The following is a 22,899-nucleotide window of genomic DNA, read 5'->3' on the forward strand; positions in this document are numbered from 1 at the left end:
ACTTCCAGAGGTGCCTGGTGCCTTCATTTCTTTCATGGATTACATGGGTGGCTCAGTGGGTTAAAGCCTCTGCCTTCAGCTCAGGTCATGATCCCAGGATCCTGGGATCGAGCCCCGCATCGGGCTCTCTGCTCAGCAGGGAGCCTGCTTCCTCCTCTCTCTGCCTGCCTCTTTGCCTACTTGTGATCTGTCTGTCAAATAAATAAATAAATAAATCTTTAAAAAAAAAAAATTGGTTTGCTTCTTGGTTTTCCATATTTTCAGTTTAGGATTCGACTTTCTCAGTAACGCTGAGTCAGTGACCAAACGTCTGCTTTCTTGCTTACAAAATCTTGTTCTTGTCTTTTCTTCCTTTCTCTTTGTCTGAGAGGGTTTATGCTCCCACCCCACCCTCCTTTGTCATCATGTAGTGTGGTTTCAGGTGTGACTACTGTGTACGTTCAATGGCAGTCAGAAAACTCTCTGCTTTGTGTGTACTGCACATATGTATTATGTATTAATTCATTGTGTATTTTTTTAAAGCTTATTTCCTCATAAGCTTGGCCATGTGAAGGATTTGTGGTTATAATGACCTTTTTGGAAACCATAGGGCTGCTATACCCATGGTTTCCACTGAAGAATCTTTAGGTTACGTGATGCCATGTTTTATGCCACAACCCTAGGCATGACTGATTGAAACAGGGATGAGCATCTGACCTAAAAGAGCCAAATCTGGGGGGTTAAGTCATGGCCTTGGAAGTGGGCACAAGTGCTCTGTCATGTGTGGGTTGTTCCATATTAAACAGTGACTATCATTTTTCTAAGGGAGTTGGTGTCGTTCATATGCACAGAGAAAAGGGGGAAAATCTATTATAAAATAAGAGCATTAAGTTTGGAGATTAGCTGAGTCAACATCATATCAGAACACTGAGCTAGGGAACAAAGATGTCACTGCTGAGTAGGAACAAAAAATTGAGGTCCCTAGAATTGCTTTGCACTAACATTCCAGCACTCTGTGAGGCCTGGTTATGGGATAAGCGATACTGTTTACTATTTAGTTTACTCATGGTATATTTATGAAACAAACCCAAATTAATCAGCATAAACAAATCATAGTTCTTTTGTTGTGCATTCTGAATATAGCTAGTTCCCCCGAACCCTAGGCAGTGATGAATACACAGCTACTCTTACTGTGCTGATAATGATCCTGGAAGACGGGGTCTGGAAATAGCAGTCTTGTCTCATATGGATTAGGACGAGTACACTCTGCTAAGGGTGTGTGAATAGAAAAAAACGGGCATCATAATTGAAATACAGTTTCTAATTCTCATTTCCCCACCAGCTACTTAAATTCCTGAATTAAGTCACCTACTCTCTACTCCTATTACTTTTTTCTTTCTCTGCTGAGGGCTTTGTACTAGAGGACTCAAAGATCTCTCCTTGCTCTCAAAGTCTTTATCAACACATCCGTGCCATCAATTCTTTCAAGATCACGGAGACAAAGATTTACGCATTTCATTTCATGCAGTCAGTCCGTTTCATGACGAGCCCAAAACAACGCTTTCTCCACTCCTTTCAATTCTCTTCCTATTTCTGTTCTAATCACTTAGATTTTCTCCAAGGCAAAGACCTGATTAGTAAATGGGCAAAACCCAGGCAACAATATTGAGGTGTCCGTGGAAAAAGAGGATGTGCAGCGTGTGTCAGTGTGAGTGTACGTGAATTTGTGTGGTGGTTGTAGGAAGTAGGCCATGAGCATAGTGAAGGCAGAAAGAGAGGTGTGATGCTGGGAACCTGTGGTATCTAAGAATGCCTTTGATAAAAGTTTACGTTTAAAAAGAAACTTATGCCTCTTGGACATAGCAATATTTTGGTATAAAATAAAAATAAAGTTGATACTGAAGTTCAGATATTGGTTCTAGAAAATTATAGAAATTTCATACGAAATAAGTTTTGTAAACATAAGAGTACATTCATCTTTCTCTCCCTTAACGTTGAAAGAATTGGGCCAAAAGACATTAAGCCAAAAGACGACTGGTAGAGATTTCAATGGGGAATATTATAATTTGTCCCCAGAGCTCCAAAAGTCAGAGGCAATTTCTAAATAAGCTACAAATAAAAGGAGCACTTAATTGTGACTAGGTTTTCTTATTATAAATGCAATTAGAATTATTAAGTTTCTTTTAAAAGTGGACAGCACAGGGGCACCTGGGTGGTTCAGTGGGTTAAGCCTCTGCCTTCGGCTCAGGTCATGATCTCAGGGTCCTGGGATCGAGCCCTGCATCGGACTCTCTGCTCAGCAGGGAGCCTGCTTCCCCACCCACCCCCACCGCCTGCCTCTCTGTCTACTTGGGATCTCTGTCAAATAAATATAATCTTTAAAAAAAAAAGTAGACAGCACAAAAACATTTTGGATAAAGGAATAGTTTTGTTTATCTCTCGAGCTAAGTGCACACTAAAATCACATTATCTCCTCCAAAGTGAAAAACAGAACAGCCAGATGATCCAGGAATCCCACTTGTCTATATTTATCCAAAGGAATTAAAACCGGGATCTGTACTTGTATATTCCTTGCAGCACTATTCACAATAGCCAAGATAGGGAAACCACTTGTGCCCACTGACAGATGAATGGCTAAAGAAAAAGTGATGTATACACAAAATGGGATATTCGGCCTCGAAAAAGAAGGAAATCCTGTCATTTGTGACAACATGGACAGACCTAGAGGACATGATGCTGCATGAAATCACCAGATACAGAAAGACAAACACTGTATGGTATCATTTATAAGTAGAATCTAAAATAATCAAATCTCCCAGAAACTGTGAGTAGAAAAGTGGCTGCCAGGGGCTGGGCAGGGAAATGGGGGAAGTAATGGCCAAAGGCACAAAGTTCCAGTTTTGTAAGAGAAGTAAGTTCTGGCAATCTACTGGACAGCACAGTGCCTATAGCTCTCAATACCGTATTGTAGACTCAAAATATGCTCAAAGGATAGACCTTCCCTGAAAAGTTTTTTACCACACTGAAACAACAATGGTAATAATAATAAAGGGGGCTGGAAGAAACTGTGGGAGGTTATGAATATATTTATGATCTTAATGATGGTGATGGTGTCATGGGTTTGTACTTACCACCAAACTAGTACAACTGTGTACATTAAATATGTACAGCTTTTTACATATTAATTATACCTCAAAAAAGTAGTTTAAAAGTAAAATAAGAAGACTCTGTATTTGGCCTTTTCCAGAAATGATTGTGGAACCATACTCTAGGGCACTGATTTTTCCAACGTCAATGTTCATCTAAATAATTTGGAAGACCGTTAAAAATGTAGCTTTCTGGATTCCACATTTAGCATATGAATTCTGTAAGTCCAAGGATGCCTAGGAATTAGCACTTTAAACACTTAACTTCAAGCATGTCTGACTCCAAGAATCTTGAGCCAAACATTAAGAAACACTGCCAAAAACAAAACAAAACAAAACAAAACAAAACCGAAAAACCTCACTGCCTGAGAGTCAACAATACGAGTTCAGGAGGTAGTTTGTAGGAGAATTCAAGGAACTCTCTGCAGTAAATAAAAACTTAAAAAGCAAAACAAATCAGGTCTCTGCCGTGTTTTCATCCTTTTCCCCCAAATTAAAACCAAGCTTCAGTGCCTTTCATCTTTACTACAAAAGACAAAGTTCCCTAATTAGAAACTCCTTTCATGTAAAACAAATATCTTTCCACTGAAGTATGTAGCCCCAGAAAGTTCATCAAGAGGCTCTCTACCTAGTTCAGTCCAAGACATACTCTCAAGAGGTTTGGAGCAATGATTCCACTCTCAGTCATAGGTTTGTGGATAAATTTTGATTTATTCCTGCTCATATAATTTTACATGCATGGGAATAATTTGTTTAAAAAGGTTATCTCTTGTCCTTGAAAAATTCTTTAAAGGAAATTATTCAGGCAAAAATAAAACACTTTGGTTAGATTTCTACCTACCGGTTCTTCACTCGAATTTAGCGTAAAGTGAATTCAACATTGAGTTTCTTCTGTTTATATCTCCAGAAAAGAAATTATAGTTTAACAAGCACACGGGCAGCTTCTGATTTTTAATATTTTAGTGTTAAGCATCTGGAGCTTCAGGCCTTGATCATCAGAAATGATGAGCTAATAATACAAAAATGCTATTGAAGGCAAAGAGGTTTTTTTTGTTTTGTTTTTTAAGATTTTATTTATTAATTTGACAGAGAGAAACACAGCAAAAGAGGGAACACAAGCAGGGGGAGTGAGAGAGAGAGAAGCAGACTCCTGCTGAGCAGGGAGCCCCATGTGGGGCTCGATCCCAGGAGCCTGGGATCATGACCTGAGCCGAAGGCAAATGCTTAACTGACTGAGCCACCCAGGCGCCCCAAGGCAAAAGAGTTTTTGAAAAGACTGTGTTCTGGCTGTGTTTCCCAAATAATTCCTATCCAAGGAATCCCATAGATCTTGGTTGAAAGCACGTATTTTGTGGGACCTTTTCTGGAGATTCTGATTTGTTAATCTGGAATGTTCCCAGGAATCTGTATTTTTAATAAGAAGCCAGATGATTCTTATATTAAGGAGAGTTTAGGAAACACTTCTACAAGGTTCTATCTTACCAGTCAACAGTATCATTGCAGGATTTTTCCCCTCAGCATATGAGAATTACAAAAAAAGAAGATGGGTCATGTCTTTCAGGTCTTAGCTTGCAGATGTTCCTGATTTCTTCATGGGGATTTCCGCTTCTGATAAGAGACTAGAGACACTTAATCTGAATTTGTTCCATCACCTCAGTTCTCTGGCTGTGGGTGCTTACCGCATTTGGCTTAGACATGACGAGTCCTTAGATGGTATGTTCTGTTTTATTATAATCCCTCTTTCAACCTTCTTGCAAAAAGAGATTAGCCCGACCTCCCACTCTCTGCCCATGTTATCTATCCCCATCCTTGTGACTACCACACTGGTGTGTCATGTCAGTATAAAGAATTCACTGTAAGAAACGCTTTTCTCTGAAAGACACGTATACGAAGAAAAATACTTATTTGGTGAGTGTTTGGAATAATGAATTATTTTCTAATGAAGAGTCCATATAGTGGTATAACCAGAATCAGGAAAGATGTTTATGAAGAGTTTGAAAACATTCTCAATATTGTAACTTTTCATTTGCTATGCTTTTCATTTCAGCCAAAAGAAAAGTACGATAGATATTTTTTGATTGATAGGGATGTGCAGGAAACATAGTGATTTTTAACTAGAGGATTCTGGAGGGAATGGGAGGGGTAAAATTTTAATTTTAACAAAACAGGACATGGCCTGAAGATTTTATCTAGGATAGATGGCTGCTAATATATTCCTTGTAGTGGTAAGATTCTGTGATTCTTTTCAAGCCTTCAGAATCTCTTGTTTTAAAATATATGATTCTAATCACTTTCATCCATTTCATTCCTCCCAGATGCATGCTTGGTTGTAGTGTACAAAGTTAGAGAGGAATCTCTGGAGTTTTTCTCACACCTAGGATGTAGGAAGCTGAAAAGAATATGCTCCCATCTATCAAGGAGAAAGAGCTGGATAAATGACAAAGTCATAAATTTTCTTGAACCCCTAAGAGAGCTAAAGACATCGGGTGATTGAAGAGTCTGACACCTGTGGAGGAACAACCTCCTCCAAAGAGGGAAGGGATGTATGGGAAGGGTATCCTAGAGTAGAACAAGGCAGGAGGACATGTCAGCCACCATACTTGCACCCTGGCAGAAGAGAGAACATTGCTATTTCTTCCTTCCTTCCTTCCTTCCTTCCCTCCTTCTTCAAGATTATTTATCTATTTGACACAGAGAGAGCACACACAAGCTGGGGGAGGGGCAGAGGGAGAGGGAGAGGGAGAAGCAGACTTCTCACTGAGCAGGGAGCCCTACAGGAGGGTCCACCCCAGGACACTGGGATCATGACCTGAGCTGAAGTCAGATGCTCAGTGACTGAGCCACCCAGGCGCCCCTAGAACATGCTGTTTCTAGGTACAAATTTACCGGAAACTCTATATAAGAGGTCTGTCCTTGAATCAGAACCTGAAACACAAGGAAGAAAAACAGAATCACTCTCAAGAGACAAAGAATTAACCCGAATATTGGAAATATGAGGCTGTTGAATTGCTCTTTAAAAATAAACTTTGATTTTAAGTAGTTTAGATTTACAAAAGAGTTTCAAGAATTGAGGAAAGAATGCTAACACTTGGTTTCCCTGATTCTTAATTAGGGTACCTACAGCATACTTGTCACAACTCAGGATCTAACATTGGTATGTTACTATTAACTAACTTCTGAAGTTTATTCAAATTTCACTAGCTTTTCCTTAGTGTCCTTTTTCTGTTCTGGAACCTTACCCAAGATATCACATTGCATTTAGTCATAGTGGTGCCTTAGCCTCTTTTGGTCTGGCACGGTTTCTCAGAGTTTTTTGAGGGCTTTTGAGGAGTACTGCTGAGATACTTTATAAAATGTCCCTCAGTTTGTGGTTTGTCAGATGTTTTTCCTCATGTTTAGACTGTGTGTCTAGGAGGAAGACCACAGAGATGAAGTGTCATTCTCATTACTTCAAAACAAGCACCCGTGCTATCAACATGACATACCACTGATGAGGTCAACCATGTCACCTGGCCCAGGTGATCTTTGCCAGGGTTCAGTCTGATTAGCAATTTACTTGCTGTTGGGCTAGAATGGCAACTTCCAAGCTCTTTCCATGTAGATCCAAAACCAGGAAGTCCCTCCGTTGTATTATTTTAGAAAAGGATTTGTTTCATCTGTATTTTAAAATGGATTTGCTCAGGGGTGTCTGGGTGGTGCAGTCGGTTAAGCATCGGGTCTTGGTTTCGCCTGGGGGTTGGTGATCTCAGGATCCTGACATCGAGCCCTGTGTGGGCTCTGCACCCCGCACGGAGTCTGCTTGAGACTCACTCTCCCTCATCCTTTCCTCCCCACCCCAGCATGCACTCTCTCTCTCTGAAATAAACAAATTAATCTTTTTATTAAAAAAATTGATTTTTCTCAGTTTCACAAAGTAATTTCATTATTTTCCTTAAAACTTCTGTTTTTGGGGCACCTGGGTGGCTCAGTGGGTTAAGCCTCTGCCTCGGCTCAGGTCATGATCTCAGGGTCCTGGGATCGAGCCCCGCATCAGGCTTTCTGCTCAGCGGGGAGCCTGCTTCCTCCTCTCTCTCTGCCTGCCTCTCTGCCTACTTGTGATCTCTCTCTGTCAAAAAATAAATAAAATCGTAAAAAAAAAGTTCTGTTTTTATTTTATTTTTTTAAAGATTTTATTTATTTATTTGACAGACAGAGAGATCACAAGTAGGCAGAGAGGCAGGCAGAGAGAGAGGGGGAAGCAGGCTCCCCGCTGAGCAGTGAGCCGCATGCAGGGCTTGATCCCAGGACTGTGAGATCATGACCTGAGCGAAGGTAGAGGCTTGACCCACTGAGCCAGCCAGGTGCCGCCTGTTTTTATTTTAAAGATTTGTTTATTTATCTTAGCAAGAGAATGTGAGTAGGGGGAGGGATAAAGGGAGAGGAAGAGAGAGAATCTCAAGCAGACTCTGCCCTGAGCTTGGAGCCCCAGGTAAGGCTTGATCTCAGGTCCCTGAGATAGTGACCTCAGCTGAAACCAAGAGTTGTAGACTTAACTGATTGAACCACACAGGTGCCCCTAAAAGTTTTAATGGTTACTTCTCTTTTTTTTATAATTTTGGATAATTTTGGTTTTCCCCTTTATTTCTAGATTAAATTAGTAATCTGTCTATTGTGTTAAGGTTTTTAACTAACGTTTTTGGGTTTTATTAGTTTAATTCCTTTTCAGTTTTCAAATCCATCAGTTTTTGTTTTTATCTTTATTTCCTCTTTCTTTGTTTTCCTTCTACAGCTTTTTGAGTAAGGTGTTTAATTAACAAATTTTACTTTTGTATTTGTATTCTTATAGGCATCCAACACTAAAAGTGCTTTAGTTGTATCTCATAGATTTGATGTTATATTTTCAGCTATTACCAACAAATTTTGAAATCTTTTCTGTGTTCTCTCTTGACTCAAGAGTTGTTTTATTAGTATGTTTTTCAATATTTATGTAAAAATGTCCTTTTAAACATTTTTAAATTATTAATGTCTAGCTTTATGCATTGTGTCAAATAATGCTGTTAATATTCTTTTCATTTTGAAACTTTTGGATTTTTTTCCTCTTTGGTCTTATGTGTGGTCAATTTTCATAACATGTTACATGTACAATTAAAAATAAGGTTTATTGGGGCACCTGGGTGGCTCAGTGGGTTAAAGCCTCTGCCTTCAGCTCGGGTCATGATCCCAGGGTCCTGGGATCGAGCCCCACATCGGGCTCTCCGCTCCGTGGAGAGCCTGCTTTCTCCTCTCTCTCTGCCTGCCTCTCCGTCTACTTGTGATCTCTGTCTGTCAAGTGAATAAATAAAATCTTTAAAAAAAAAAAATAAGGTTTATTATCTACTGTTAGGGCTTGGAATTCCACATACACCCATTTTTTTTAATACTGTTAGCTCTCGTATTTCTCTTTACTAATTCTTTGTGCCTTTTTCTTTGCCCTTTTCTTATTTTTCTACTACAACAATATCGAAATTAGCTGGTTTCTTAGCTCACCTTAATTCCCTGGAAAGAAAACTGGAGCAGCTTCTTGTTCAAATGATGTACTGAAGGAGCGTGCTCAGGAGAAAATGAGTGAGGGATGCTGGGTTAGGCAGGTGGGAGGAAAACTAGGAGCCCAGAGGGACTGCTGAGTATGAATCGTCCCACAGAGTTAGTCCGGCTCAAGGGGCTTGGACTTTTATACTCTGTATCGTTCAGTCATTGGCTGTAGGCTACAATATGTGGGCTGAAAATAGTTTCCTGAGTAAGGCTGTTTCTGTCGCTTGTTGGCAATTCTTTTAAGAAGGGTGCTCCTGTGAGCTATTAGCTGTTGATAGTGACAACAGCTGGGAGCTAAGAGCACTGACTTGATAAAATGGATCAGGGAAGCAAATGAAGCCCATCTACTAGAGCTAGTAATCTCTTCTTCCCCTTCCCTGCCATTACATCAGAACACAAGAGACATGGGGAGCAGTACAGTGTAGACGGCCAAGCTCACCATTGTCTTACATGGACTTTACATATTTATATGACTAGTCCTGAAATTATTAGAGCTTGGGATCCTTGATTTTAACAAATGTCGAGGTAGCCATATTTAGTTATCCTTGTTGATGCCATATATACTTTTTTTCCCCCTGGCATCCATTGCTTGAGAAGGTTCATGATTTATTTTCATATCCATTTCAGGTACAAACACATTTTTGGCTATACTTCACCAGTTATTTTTTAGTGAAAACTGGTAATGGATGTGTGAGGTCTATAAATTATAGAATGTAGGTATTTGTATAAGAAAGTTCTGGAGAGACTGCTTTGTCTCACTCTGTACCCCCCTGCACCTCCCTCCCTATGAGCCTTCAGCGAGGGCTGGAATACGAAACATGGCATTTTTCAGACTCGGCAGCTAGTGATGGATGTGTGATCCAGGTTCAGTAAGCAGAGGCGCCCACCAGAGTCGCACAAGGAGGAAGTGGGTGATGGGGGGGAGGGGTGGCTGTGTAGGTGAGATCTGATCTTGGGTCACAGGCATCTGAGGCTCTCAGGGCAGATGTGATGCTAGTTCCGTTGCCTGTTCCCTAACGTCATGGATGCCAAGTGGCAGATGGTGTTGCTGGAATAACTCTGTGGTGTGGTTGGGTATTTCTGCTGGTTGCGTTGCTTCTGCCTCATTTCTTAGCCCTCCCTGAAACTATATACTGACTAAAAACTTATGCTCTAGGCACCCATTTTCTGGTTAATTCTTAGGTTTCTACATTTAGAGCGGAAAGTATGGAGGAAAGTTGATTCCTTGATTTACTCTTTAGAAGATAATCTAATTTCCAAGTTCTGGGAGTGGGCCTCATTCAAACCATCAAGTACTGACACCACCAATCTGCCAATATTCTCAAGAAATATCGACCTACACAGTCTATCTTTAGATGTTAAGAGTGAAGGCTTGTGAAACTTATCTTTCTTCTAATTTGAAACTTAAAATTTGAGATCTATTTTCCTTGTGAATGTAGGGGATTATTTGCAGTCATTTTGACTGTATCTTGGCTGTGTTTCAGTTTCTTACATCTAGCATATTTTAATAAAAATATTTTTTAATAATAAAAATATCTTTTAAAAAATCTATCATTTAGGTTAAAATTTAAAGAAAAACTTAATTCATGATAAGGAACTTATCTCTTAGCCTACCAGTTTACCCTGTCATTTCTGATATATTTTCTCTAAAAAAAATTTTTGAGGAAACTTGGCACTGCAAAATAGCTTATACAACTATATCCTTGCCACTAAAACTAGCAAAAAGTCAATTCACACTTAGGATCAATTTTGTAAGTTTTATTAAAAATAGAACAAATAATCTTAAAAAAAATGTTGCTTTGGGAGTTTAAGACATGACTAATAGATGGTGGATGTGTCTCAAGAATTCTATTTAAAGCTCTTTCTAGAAAGGCCAAAGAAGATGCATTTTTCTCTTCCTGTTAGGAAGTATTTTGACATTAAGAGTAGTCACAGGAATAACTTACTTTCCACTGATTGTAAGTAGATACTCCTCTAGGCTTTACAAGAGAGAGTTCCCTAAACTTTCTCCTTTAATATGTGTTTCTGGAATAAAAGTAAATCTGGGCAGTTTTTAAAAATTTGTTTGCAAATATATTATGTCATGACTGTTTTATTGCTTCGATGTTACTCTTCCATTGTTCCTGGCAAACTTTCTTTGTTTTCTCTTGTTCTTTCCTTATCTTTCACAAGACCAATTCTGGAAAGAACTTGCCACAATTTGCAGTTGAGATCCAAGATCAATAAGGACCATTAATAGAGCAATAGCACCGTGAACAGAATGTAAACACAAACACCAGAATGGGCAGGAGAGCAGAGCTCTGTGTCAAGAATACCTCAGAAAATGATTTTCGCCCAGGGCACAGTTGAGGGCTGCTCGATCTGGATTCAGGGAGAGGGAGTTGTGGAGGCCAAGGTGGCAAGAAAAGGAAGGAGGTAGGCCTTTACCTTGAACTTTGATTTAGCTCATTCGGAGCAAGGGATTTATCTCAAGGTCTTTTTATATGGGGAATGTATTACACAGCATAGGACAAGCAATCTCAAAGAAAATATAGAGGTATTTCACATCTTCTGACTTTCAAGTCTCGTGTAACAAATTTATTGAATAGACTGAGCTCCAAAGAAACAAGCTTTTTTCCAACCTCTGCCTCCAAACATATTCCACAGATCATCCTTTCTCACCTCTTGATGTCATTATAGATTCCACAGGTTCCAAGTCTCGTTTCATTTTCAAGTTTTAAAGAGTCTAAATCAGCGTTAATGTCGTATCTAATTAAAATCTTCATCTCTTCTCCTATCTTAGGTCTAGTACAGAGATTGGATATCAGCAGGGAAGAAAGTGCGGGTTCAATTTTTTTCACTTCCCCCTCTCAATCCCTTCTTGCTCTTAGAGGACCACTGAGTGGAGGGGAGTATAAAATTAAAGTCTAATTGCCTGATGCTATTGTAATCTGGCCATTGGTGCCCTCTGTTGGGGAAGGAGTGCAAATGCAGGCTGTTTCCTGTTCTTCAAGATAGGATTTCTGCACTTGATCATTCCTTGGTATGGTTGGGAGAGGCACTTACTACTGAGCTCCTTTCAGCTTTTGCCCTGTTGTGGAAGACCCATAGATTCTCTTGAAGCAAGAAGGGCCAAAGTTAATCTAAGCAGTCCCACATGGATAACAAAACTCACGTGTGACTTCTCAGGGAGGAGCCCTTTTTTCCCCAGGAGGACCCCCACTTGGTACAGCTGCCAGCCCATCTTCATATTCCCAACAGTGTACAGTAGGTTGATGGTAAATATTTATGGAATAAATGAGATCTGAGGCATCTCCTGTGTTGTCTCAACAGAATTCAGTGTTGTTACTCATCATCCATTGTCACCATCACCATTTAACATTAATTGAATTTCTTATGTGTAGAAAGCTGCATTGTCAAGGAGCTGATAGAGTGACATTAACTCAAGGAGGCATAAGATATCCTTCCTTTTTTAAGGAACGAGGACATAAGATGCTTCTTTTTAAAAAAAATTATTTTTTTAGAGGGTGGTGGGGGCAGAGGGAGAGAGAGAACCCTAAGCAGGCTTCACACCCAGCACGGAGCCATACACAGGCTCCATCTCACCACCCGGAGATCATGACCTGACCTGAAATCAAGAGTCAGATGTTTAACTGACTGATCCACCCAGAACACCCCTCCCTCCTTTAACAACTAAAATTCAGCATCCACTCACAAATAGAAGTACCTCTGTGATAGTTGTGGGACCCGCACTATAAGTCAGGGGACCTGGGAGGAGGCTTGTCCACCTGTGGGTCAGGAAATAGGCAAACAGACACCGGTTTGGGCTATGGAGCCGGCAGGAGCCTGTGGAACTGGCTTCAGCCCCATTTGGCTGCCATTTAGGAGCACGTGGATCTCAAGTTAGGTGGACACTCGCTGGTGACAGAGTCTTTGTAGAGTCAGGTTCTCCAGAGGAGAAGTTCCAGCACTCCACTGGAGAGAGAGAAAAAAAGAAGAGTTTGGACATTGGCATAGGTGTGGCCACCTCTGCCATAGGAGAAGGAGAAAGTGTTGAGAGAGTGCTTGATTTCCCCAGCTGTGGGGGACACTGCTTGCCTATGACACTCAGAGTATTCAAGCAGGATTTCCCTGACTCGGGGTAGGGAGGAGAATGGAAAAGAGGCACATAAGAATATCAGAGGACGTTAAAGGGATGGGGTTGAGTTGCTCGGAGAACCTCACCTGAGGTTCACTCCTGCTGACCCACCGGCACCCCCAATGCCCTGAGTGCCAAACCCTTATCTTCCCTGACTCCATGTGGCTGGCTCCATGTGTGCGGTCCCCAGGGAGGTGATGCAGCTATACAGGAAGAGCACACAGAAACCAGGCTTGACCAAAACACACTTGCAACTCGCCAACAAATTCAGTAGAGTTTCAGGCTTCAGCTCACGGGGCATTGTGTGAAGGGTGGAGAGTTTGGTGTGTACATAGTATATGGGTGCATACAGGTGCCAGGCCGCAGCACCCACATGGCTCCTCCTGAGTTCACCACCACCACCCATGTTCTTCTAAACATCTGCTCCTAAAAACTAGGGTCACAGCCTTCTTTATCTTTCTACTCCCTGTTTATTGAAAGTTATCAGGCAAATATACTCTATGTATGTGTGTTAATGAGTGTTAATAGTGACTATTATATAAGGGCACCTCGGTGGCTCAGTCGGTTAAGCAGCTGCCTTCAGCTCAGGTCATGATCCTGGGTTCAAACCCCACATTGGGCTCCCTGCTCAGCGGGAAGCCTACTTCTCCCTCTCCTCTCAGCTCATGTGCTCTCTCACTATCTCTTTTGCAATCTCTCTCTCTCTCTCAAATAAAGAAAAAATCTTTTTAAAAAAAATGAGTATTATATAGGATAGACTATTTAAAAGTTGGAAAAGTTCTAGCTAACTTCAACTCTCAAAGAGAATTTTCCTTATTCTTGGTCCAAACATCACTGTTATTCTGTATAAAGTATTTCCCTTGTTAAGTGCTAACCATCTTTTCCCAAATCAAAACTCTTCGCTTCTTTAAAATTTATCCCTTGGTTTCCTTTTCTTTTCCTTTGATTCTTAGGTCTGGTATTAACCAGCAGTATGAATTTAGGTAATTCACTGACCTTTTTAGGTCTGTTTTCCAGCTGAGTTGGATTGGGTGATCTTGCCTTGTCTTTTTGGTTGGAAATGATAAAATGTATGTGAAAGCTCTTCGTGAATTATTAGGTGCCACAAATATAAGGGATAGTTATTATTTCTATCCTATTATTTTTTAAGTTTCTATCTTACTATTTTTTTTTTATTTCTGGATCCCTTCAGCTACCTCTAATACCTTATGTATATCCAGAATAAGTTTTCCATTGTACTTTATACAAAAGAAGACAGAGTATGACAAAAATTTAACCACTTCTGGAAGAGTGTCTATATATGTGATACTTGAGGGGAAGTTTTTTCCCCCCCCCCTCCTGTTCTCTATACATGTATGGAGATTACAGTTTGTTTTTTTTTTTTCCAGCTTTCTGAGATTTTACAGCATGCAAGATATGGATACTACAATTCACCAATGGCAGTAATTCAAATTCTACCAGCTCTTGTCCCACCACTCCCACTGGGATCCCGAATCCTTGCAACTCACCCCCTGACCAGCTTCCTAAGTATTCCTGGAGGAATCCTGTCTGATAACACAGGGCTGATATCTACCTCTTATTTTCCTTTTTTCTTCCCAGTCCCACTTCACTGGGTTATGATTGTGCTTCCCAGATATTACGGCACCCGCCACGTTCCACCTACCTTCTACCAGAGTTGAATCCTTGGAGCTTGGGAAATGCCAAGTCCTCACAGATGCTGCGGTGAAGTGGTAAAACAGACTTCACTGTCCTCTCTGGGCAACAGTAGCTGTGCTGCTGAGGTACGCCGAATAGCACAGAGTCTCTGTGGAAAGTGTTCTTTCAGATGGTACTTCTACTTTGCAAATACGAGTTCAAGGGATGGCTTGACCAGGAGACAAATTGGAGTGACAGACCCAGAGCAGATGAGAATTTCCATTCCCTTCCAGGGCCCAAGTCTTTCATGCAGAGTCTAGCTTGACATCATTTCTCTCGTAGGACGGTTTCCTCTCAGAAGGTGTTTCAGGCTTCTAATGAGAGAGCCAGAAGTTCAGTTCATCAGCCATGTCCAATTTATATAAAAGATGAAAGCTCTGGCACCAGAATGCCTTCAGAGATGAAGCTGCCTTTAGGGAAAAACACCTTGATGAGTGTCTGGAGCAGTTGGAAGTTGAGGCTCAAAGGCCTGAGAGTTGGCTGTTGCCAAGATACTTTGTTGCTAGTGGGTGAGGGTGCAGAGGAGAGAAATGATGAAAGAGATGTCATGGGGAGCAGGTAGGACTGAGTCTTGCAAGGAAAAGGGTATGAGAGAAATCTGTGGGGTTAAGGAGGCTGAACAGGGCTTCTAGAGAACAGGGAAGTCCTATAGGTGATTTTCAATTGAGGACTAGGAGGTTCTCATATTCTTATCCATTTTAAAAGGGCTTTGGAATGTGACAGAGCACAGATAGAAGAGAATAGAAAATTTAAGCCAATGTAACTCAGATTTTACAAACTAAGAGGAGTTCCCAGCTGACACTTGGGTTTTATGTCCAAAACCAGCTAAGCTTCAATCTAGGAGTCTTCCTAAAGTTCATTCCAACTTGAAGTATAATAGAGGGGCAAGAATCCAGCCAATGGAAACCATATACAATTGATCCAATTTGGTTATTAATATTTGGATAGGTTCAAGGGTGAACCCAGACTTGTGAAGTATTCTGCTATTCTGGGAAGAGTATAGTGTCATGGTGAACAAAAATGAAAGAAGAGTTACATTTTGACTTGAGTTTTAAAGGAATGAAGGAACAGTGTTTGGTAGAGAAGCAAGGAAATTTATGTCATTGGATAAAGATTCAGAAGCAGCAGAGAGAGATATGGAAAGACCTTTTTTTGACTAAAGTTAGAAAAGTGGATTGAGGGCTTGGCATGGAGAGCAGTCAGGGTGTGGGCAATACATTCTTGTGGGGAAGGGATTCATATTCATGTGGAAAGTAACTGGCAGTCATGAAAAGAATAAAATAAAAATGGTCTATGGGTATTATGGTTTTGCCTCTCTTGTGCATAATATACTGGGAGTCAGATTCCAGGGGTAGACAGGACTAAGAGCTATGGGTAAGTCATGAGAAAGTTGAGACTAACTTGGCGACTGTGGAAGGTAAAGGAGCATCCTAGAATGGAGAGAGGATTTGATTAGAGTTAGGTGGCTGTGGCGCTGAAGGAGAATGTGACTAGCATTTATGGTGTATCATTATCCCATGGGGGAACGTCAAGAGTAGTGCTGGTTATTGGCATTAGTTGTGTCAATGCAAACTCCCCTTTGCCCAGGGGTCTTGTTGTACCCTGTGCCTCGGGCAGCCTCTAGACCCCAGCACCTTACTTTTAAAACCTCTTTCAATTTAGAGCTGCTCAGCATTAGTGAAGAGGAGTGAATAAGGACTATTGCATAGATGACAACTTCCCAGACCCAGAACCAAGACCTCTTATCCAATGAGTTGCTCATAACAGAGATGAGTAGGGTCAGAAAGTAAGCGGTGAAGAAAATAAGGAAGATGGCAAAAGACTTTAGGGCAATGGTGTGAGCTTTCAAGCTGGAAATGTAGTGGCCAGTGTTGGGGTGTTGCATCTACTCCATGTGTTGGAACAGGGAGGCTGAGTGAGATGCTGGAGGCCAGGAACAGGAGGAAAGAAATAATCATTGCAACTGTTTGATAAGATATGGTAAAATACAGGTGGAACGTCTTGAGTCTCTCAATCCTAGGGCTGTTTGTAGAGAAAAGCCCCACAGTGATTAAGTGAACATTCATATAATTCCTAATAGCTGAAATGGTAATTGACACACAAGAAATCAACAGAGAATCTAGCAACAGCCAAAGAACGAACCTGAAAATTCTCCACATTGGCCAGAGGAAGATGGGGTGGGTAAAGGAGGAGACATTGATGCAGTAGAAGACGGCGAGCAAGCTGGTTAACCTATAAGAGTACTAGTAAATTCCCAGGTGATTAATTAGTACCAAAATACATAGTTAGGGTTAAAATAGGAGCAAAAATTGTTCAGCACCGACACCCACTGTAGACAAAAGCAGCAGATGCCCAGGCAGGTGGGAATCAAGTCCATCGATGACAGCCTCTCTGCTCAGCACTGCAAAAATTAAGTTGCTCTGCATAATTACTGTCAAGGATTCGAGCACGTAGATGATTATGAAGAAGACAGTGAGTTGGAGGGGGAAGGCCATCACCCTTGCACTCCCAAGTATGTTCTTGGACACAGATTCAGAATCTCTACACTGATTTCCAGGTAGGGATAGGCTCCACGTCCCACTACCATTGCATGCAAATTTTCCCTGGCTCATTTTTTATTTTGCCTTTCTCCTAGCTGCAGGATTTGCTTATGCTTTGCTTGCTGGTTTATTATCAGGCCTGGATGCAGGGAGATGTTTTTTGAATGTAGTTTCCTGCTCCTGAGGTGATTTGATTATTGCCATAAAAGACATACATCTTTCATTGTCACGCTCTTTTTTCTGTTGGAAGTGCCTTTAGCTTATTTTTCCATCTTCTTTAAACGATACCCCTACTTTTTTAACCTTAAATTTGAACCACAGGAAAGATAAGGCCTTCACCGTCCATTCACATCCTGGGTAGTATTTCTATTCTGTGGACTGAGCGCCATAATGGAGCAAACTTCAGAAACCCTGCCTCCCTGGCTTCTACAGTAGCAGAGGATAAGGCTACAACCAAAGTGTGAGTGTAAATTAAAAATAATAAAGAAGGGACGCCTGGGTGGCTCAGTGCGTTAAGCCTCTGCCTTCGGCTCAGGTCATGATCCCAGGGTCCTGGGATCAAGGCCTGAATCGGGCTCTCTGCTCAGCAGGGAGCCTGCTTCCCTCTCTCTCTCTGTGCCTGCCTCTCTGCCTACTTGTGATCTGTCTGTCAAAGAAATAAATAAAATCTTTAAAAATAATAATAATAATAATAAAGAAAAGCCTTTACTCTCAGTTTCCACCAAGGTCCTGGAATTCCAGACCTTCGAGTACCCCCATCCAATGCAGGCCACCCTCATAACTCCCCTCTGAATTCCTCAACTCCGAGAAATCACTGCACACCCCCACTGCACCCCCTACGATGGAGGGTAGCATCTGTAGCTGTTGCTCTGCCCATGTCAATGCCTTGAGCATATGCCTTCTCTCTCTTCGGGAACTGTTCTTGTTCCACCGACATCACTGTGTTTTGCCTCCTCACACGACTAGCCTCTTTTGGTCTCTGTCAGCAGCTCCAGGTGAATAAAGAGGGCCCTCTCACCACCAGTAAAACAATTTTTTGAGAAGTTAGGCCTGCTGAGTAGAGAAGCCTAGAAGCTTGGCTCTCTTTGTTTGGAATGCTGGAAAAATGGAGTCTCTGATGGCAGTAACTTCAAATGCCCCTGACTCTGGTGTAAGCTGGTTCTGTAAAATTGTAGCCCTCTGTGAAGAACCCAAGAATTATTCCTGGACGTGTCTCCTGTGGACTCACAAGTGGGTCTGGCTGCGGGAGACGCTGGATGGTCTGACTGATCAGGCTCCTGCTGAGGACTCTGAACCTGCCAGGGGCTTCCCTTTCCAGCAGAGCATCATGGCCTCTGCGGGACTATTCTCCATCATATGCTACGATGCTCAAAGCCTCATCCCTCCAGAGCCTGAGCCTGAGCTCAGCTGCCAGTGATCTCTGGTGAAGCAGAGTGTGCCCTGTGTTCACACTCTGAGCTATTACGGGGGACTTGGAAGCCTAACCCCTTGCTCCTCTATCCTTCACGTTCTCCCTAGAGGCAAAGCTGGTTTGCAGTTGCTCAGACAGTTACAATGGCACCCCCATGAAGCTAGCTCTTCTTCTAGCTTGATTCAGAAACCACAGTTCTGAGTAACCAATGCTGCTCGTGTGGGGGTGAACACGTGGTGATAGAACATGAAGACGGGATTGAAAGACTGAAAGATACCTGTAAGCAGAAACCTGTGCATTTGTAGACTTTAAGCCCTGTTTTGGACAAGGGATAAACTACACATGACTTCCAAATATCTAGGAATTAATTCATAGCTATCTAGGCAGAGTAGAGGATGAATTCAGGAAATGAGTTCAGGAAAACTATACCAGAGAGGTACCAAATATTTAATTAGTGGCTTCAAAAATGAAAGGCAAATTCTAATAATTGCTAGTTAGTGAGAGAGACAAAGTGAAAGTCATTGACCTTATGTGTGATAAGCACCATGTCTTACAGACTTTTAATCATTCAAGGAAGAGAAAACAGAAGTAATCCCAGATGAAGCTTAGAATTCTTTTTTTTAAAATTAACATAATGTATTATTTGTTTCAGGGGTACAGGTCTGTGATTCACCAGTCTTACACAATTCACAGCACTAACCATAGCACATACCCTCCCCCATGTCCATCACCCAGCCGCCCTATCCCTCCCACCCCCCTCCCCTCCAGCAACCCTCAGTTTGTTTCCTGAGATTAAGTGTCTCTTATGGTTTATCTCCCTCTCTGGTTTCGTCTTGTTTCTTCTTTCCCTCCCTTCCCCAATGATCCTCTGTCTTATTTCTCAAATTCCTCATATCAGTGAGATCATATGATAATTGTCTTTCTCTGACTGACTTATTTCGCTTAGCATAATACCCTCTAGTTCCACCAACGTCATTGCAAAAGGCAAGATTTTGGGTTTGGTTTTTTTTTTTTTTAAGATTTTATTTATTTATTTGATAGACAGAGATCACAAGTAGGCAGAGAGGCAGGGAGAGAGAGAGAGAGAGAGAGGAGGAAGCAGGCTCCCCGCTGAGCAGAGAGCCCGATGCGGGGCTCAATCCCAGGACCCTGGGATCATGACCAGAGCTGAAGGCAGAGGCTTTAACCCACTGAGCCACCCAGGTGCCCCGATTTTGGTTTTTTTGATAACTGCATAATATTCCATTGTAGATATACACCACATCTTCTTTATCCATTCATCTGTTGATGGACATCTAGGCTCTTTCCATAGTTTGGCTATCGTGGACATTGCTACTATAAGCATTAAAGCTTAGCATTCTTAAACATAACACAACAAACCACTGAACTCAGGATACAAAGGTGACCCATAGTTTAAAAAATTACGCTAGAAAACAGAATATTAGAAAGCATCTGTTTTGCATTCTCCATAAGATGCAAGAATCAGAAAATTAGAAAGTGAGATGACAGTAGTTTGCAGTTAAGAAATGAATGGGTTGAAATGTATCCACACCTATGGAGGGAGAAAGAATAGATAAGAAATGAGAATGAGTGAAATATGCAATAACAGCAATAACCTGTGTGTTTTGTCCTAGATACACTAAACATGTTGCCCCCTATAGACGCTGCCTCACTCAGAGAAACCTCAGAATGCTCATGAATGCTCCAGACCTCTTTCGGGGGGCGGGGGGGGGGGTCTTTGAGACAAATCCTCATGCTTTAGTCCTCACGACAATACCAGCCATAGTAGTTTGACCAGGAATGAGCATCTGTCAAAACCAGCCACAGGTAGGCTGGCTTGCAGCCTGAGAGGTGGCACAACTCTATTCCACAGAAGCACTCTCTCTGTGATAGTGACCCATCAAGTAATCCGGATTTGCTGAATGTGAGATGTTCAAAATGAATCCCTCTAGCCTGGTGGTTGATCTTCTCTGGGGTCAGGAGTTCAAAGGTTGAGTCTTTTATCGTGTATGCATGTGAATCCTGTGGAGTGATTTCTGGGGTCTCTTGATTGAGCAACTAAAACACTACAACACCTAGTTAAGTACTTAGAAATTATCTATTGAATGAATGATGAGCACAAGGAGGACTGCCTAGAGCACCATATGTTCTACTATATTGTAAGTGTAAGGGTCAGTGTCCTAGCATTACAGAGAATATACACTAGGATTACACTCCTCTGCCATTCAAACAACTGAAACTGGCAAGGATGCTGAAATATAAGTGTGCTCAAATTGGCAGCTATTTTGTAAGGAAAAAATTGTGACTTGGCATTTCATTTGAACAAATGCATTGAAATTGAATGAGACAAATGCTGACTTTATGATCATATGTGACATTGTGGAGAGAGATTCTCACAATCCTCACTGCTATGAATATGTGTTGTTGATCAGTGTTTGAACCAATAGGACTGGCAAAATGAACCCCAGCTTAATACAATGTAAATTCAATAACGGTCTGGTCATGTTTCATCACATGGTAGTTTATTTACCTTATTGTAGGTAAAATAGTGGCCCCCAGGGGCGCCTGGGTGGCTCAGTGGGTTAAAGTCTCTGCCTTCGGCTCGGGTCATGATCTCAGGGTCCTGGGATCAAGCCCTGCATCGGGTTCTCTGCTCAGCAGGGAGCCTGCTTTCTTCTCTCTCTCTGCCTCTCTGCCTACTTGTGATCTCTGTCTGTCAAATAAATAAATAAAATCTTTAAAAAAAATAGTGGCCCCCAAATACATCTGACTCCCCAAAACCTGGGATTATGTTACCTTTTATGGAAAAGGACTTTGCAAATGTCATAAAGTTAAATATATTGAGATAAGAAGATGATCCTGGAAAAGGTGGACCCCAGGTAGACCTAGTGTAATCACAAAGGTCCTTACCAAAAAAAAAAAAAAAAAAAGTAGGAAGGTGAGAGTCAGAGAAAGAGATGTGATGATGGAAGCAGAGATTAGAGTCACAACCCAAGGAATCCAGGCAGCTTCTAGAAGCAGGAAAAGGCAAGGAACAGATTCTGTCCTAGAACCTCCAGAAGGAACACAACTATGTGGGTCCCTTGAGTTAGACCCATAAGACTCACTTCAGACGTTGACCTCCAGAACTTGTAAGGTGATAAATTTGTGTTGTTTTAAACCCCTATATCTGTAGTAATTTCTTACAGCAGGAATAGGAAACTAATAGAGACAACTCTAAGAAATAGGTAACCAAACTCTATGTTAGTTTGCATTTTATTTATGGGTATCTATATGTGGTAACTACCAAAATAATGAGTTTATACACAGGGAAATTCTCAATAGAATAGACTCAGACTCCTGTGACAAATCATGTTGTAAAAAAGGGTAAATACAGGTAGGCCACTTAGGAGCTACCTATTACATACAGGAGTTTCACCCGAGACCCCTAGAAGCAGTAATGCTGTACAGGGAGTCATCTGCGGAGCTTTAGAAACAGTAACTGACATCTTTGGGAAAATGTTCAAGTCCTTTACCCATTTTTAGACCAGGGTATTTGCTTTTTGCTATTGAGTTTTAGGAGTTCCTTATACCTTTTGGAAAACAACCCTTTATTATGTATATGGTTTGCAAATATTTTCTCCTATGCCTTAGGTTGCCTTTTTATTCTTGTTGGTTGTTTCCTTTGCTGTACAGAAAATTTTTAGTTTGATGTTGTCCTAACTTGTCTATTTTTGCTTATGTTGCCTGTGCTTTTGGTGTCAACTCCAAGAAGTCATTGCCAAGCCCAATGTCAAGGAACTTTTCCTCTGTGTTTTCTTCTAGGAGTTTCACAGTTTCTAGTCTCATATTTAAGTCTTTAATGCATTTTGTGTTGATTTTAATATAGGGTCCAGTAGCATAGTGTCCTTTAGTACAAGGAGCGAAGTTCTTTCTTTTGCATGTGCATATCCAGTTTTCCCAACAATGTTTGTGGAACAGACTATCCTTTCCCCATTCCTTGTCAATGATCAGTTGGTTTTTTATGCATAGGTTTATTTCTGGGCTCTCTATTCTGACCTGTTAATATATATGTCTGTGTATGCCAGTACCATGCTGCATGTTTTAATTACTGCAAATATGTAATATACTTGGAAATCAGAACATGTGATGCCTCCACCTTGTTTGTTCTTTTCCAAGCTTCCTTTGGTTATTCCAATTCCTTTATGAACCCATATGAACTTTAGAATTATTTTTCTATTTCTATAGAAAAGAAAGTTCTTTCCTAAGTATACTATCCTTTTTGATGCTAGTGTAGGTAGGATTGTTTTCTAATTTTTTTAGATGGTTCATTATTAGTGAATGGAAATGCAACCAGTTTTGTATATCAATTTTGTATCCTGCAAAATGGCCAACAGTTGTACAGAAAGATGCTCAATGTCATTAATTATCAGGAAAATGCTAATCAAAAGTACAATAAAGAAAGTGTGGAAGATAAAAGAT

At 41.1% G+C, this 22,899-nt stretch overlaps 1 protein-coding gene across 1 annotated transcript; it reads right to left on the reverse strand.

Annotated features, from left to right (window-relative positions):
* Nucleotides 1-16,015: 16,015 nt before the first annotated feature.
* On the reverse strand, nt 16,016-16,982 carry TAS2R16 (taste 2 receptor member 16; the record flags this gene model as incomplete). The annotated part of the gene is given in 5 exon segments (XM_080818730.1): nt 16,016-16,372; nt 16,533-16,724; nt 16,727-16,753; nt 16,757-16,877; nt 16,879-16,982. Coding segments are annotated over 5 exon segments (801 nt in total).
* Nucleotides 16,983-22,899: the final 5,917 nt, after the last annotated feature.

This window comes from Martes martes (assembly GCF_963455335.1).
Source record: "Martes martes genome assembly, chromosome: 11".
Classification (NCBI taxonomy): Eukaryota; Metazoa; Chordata; class Mammalia; order Carnivora; family Mustelidae; genus Martes; species Martes martes.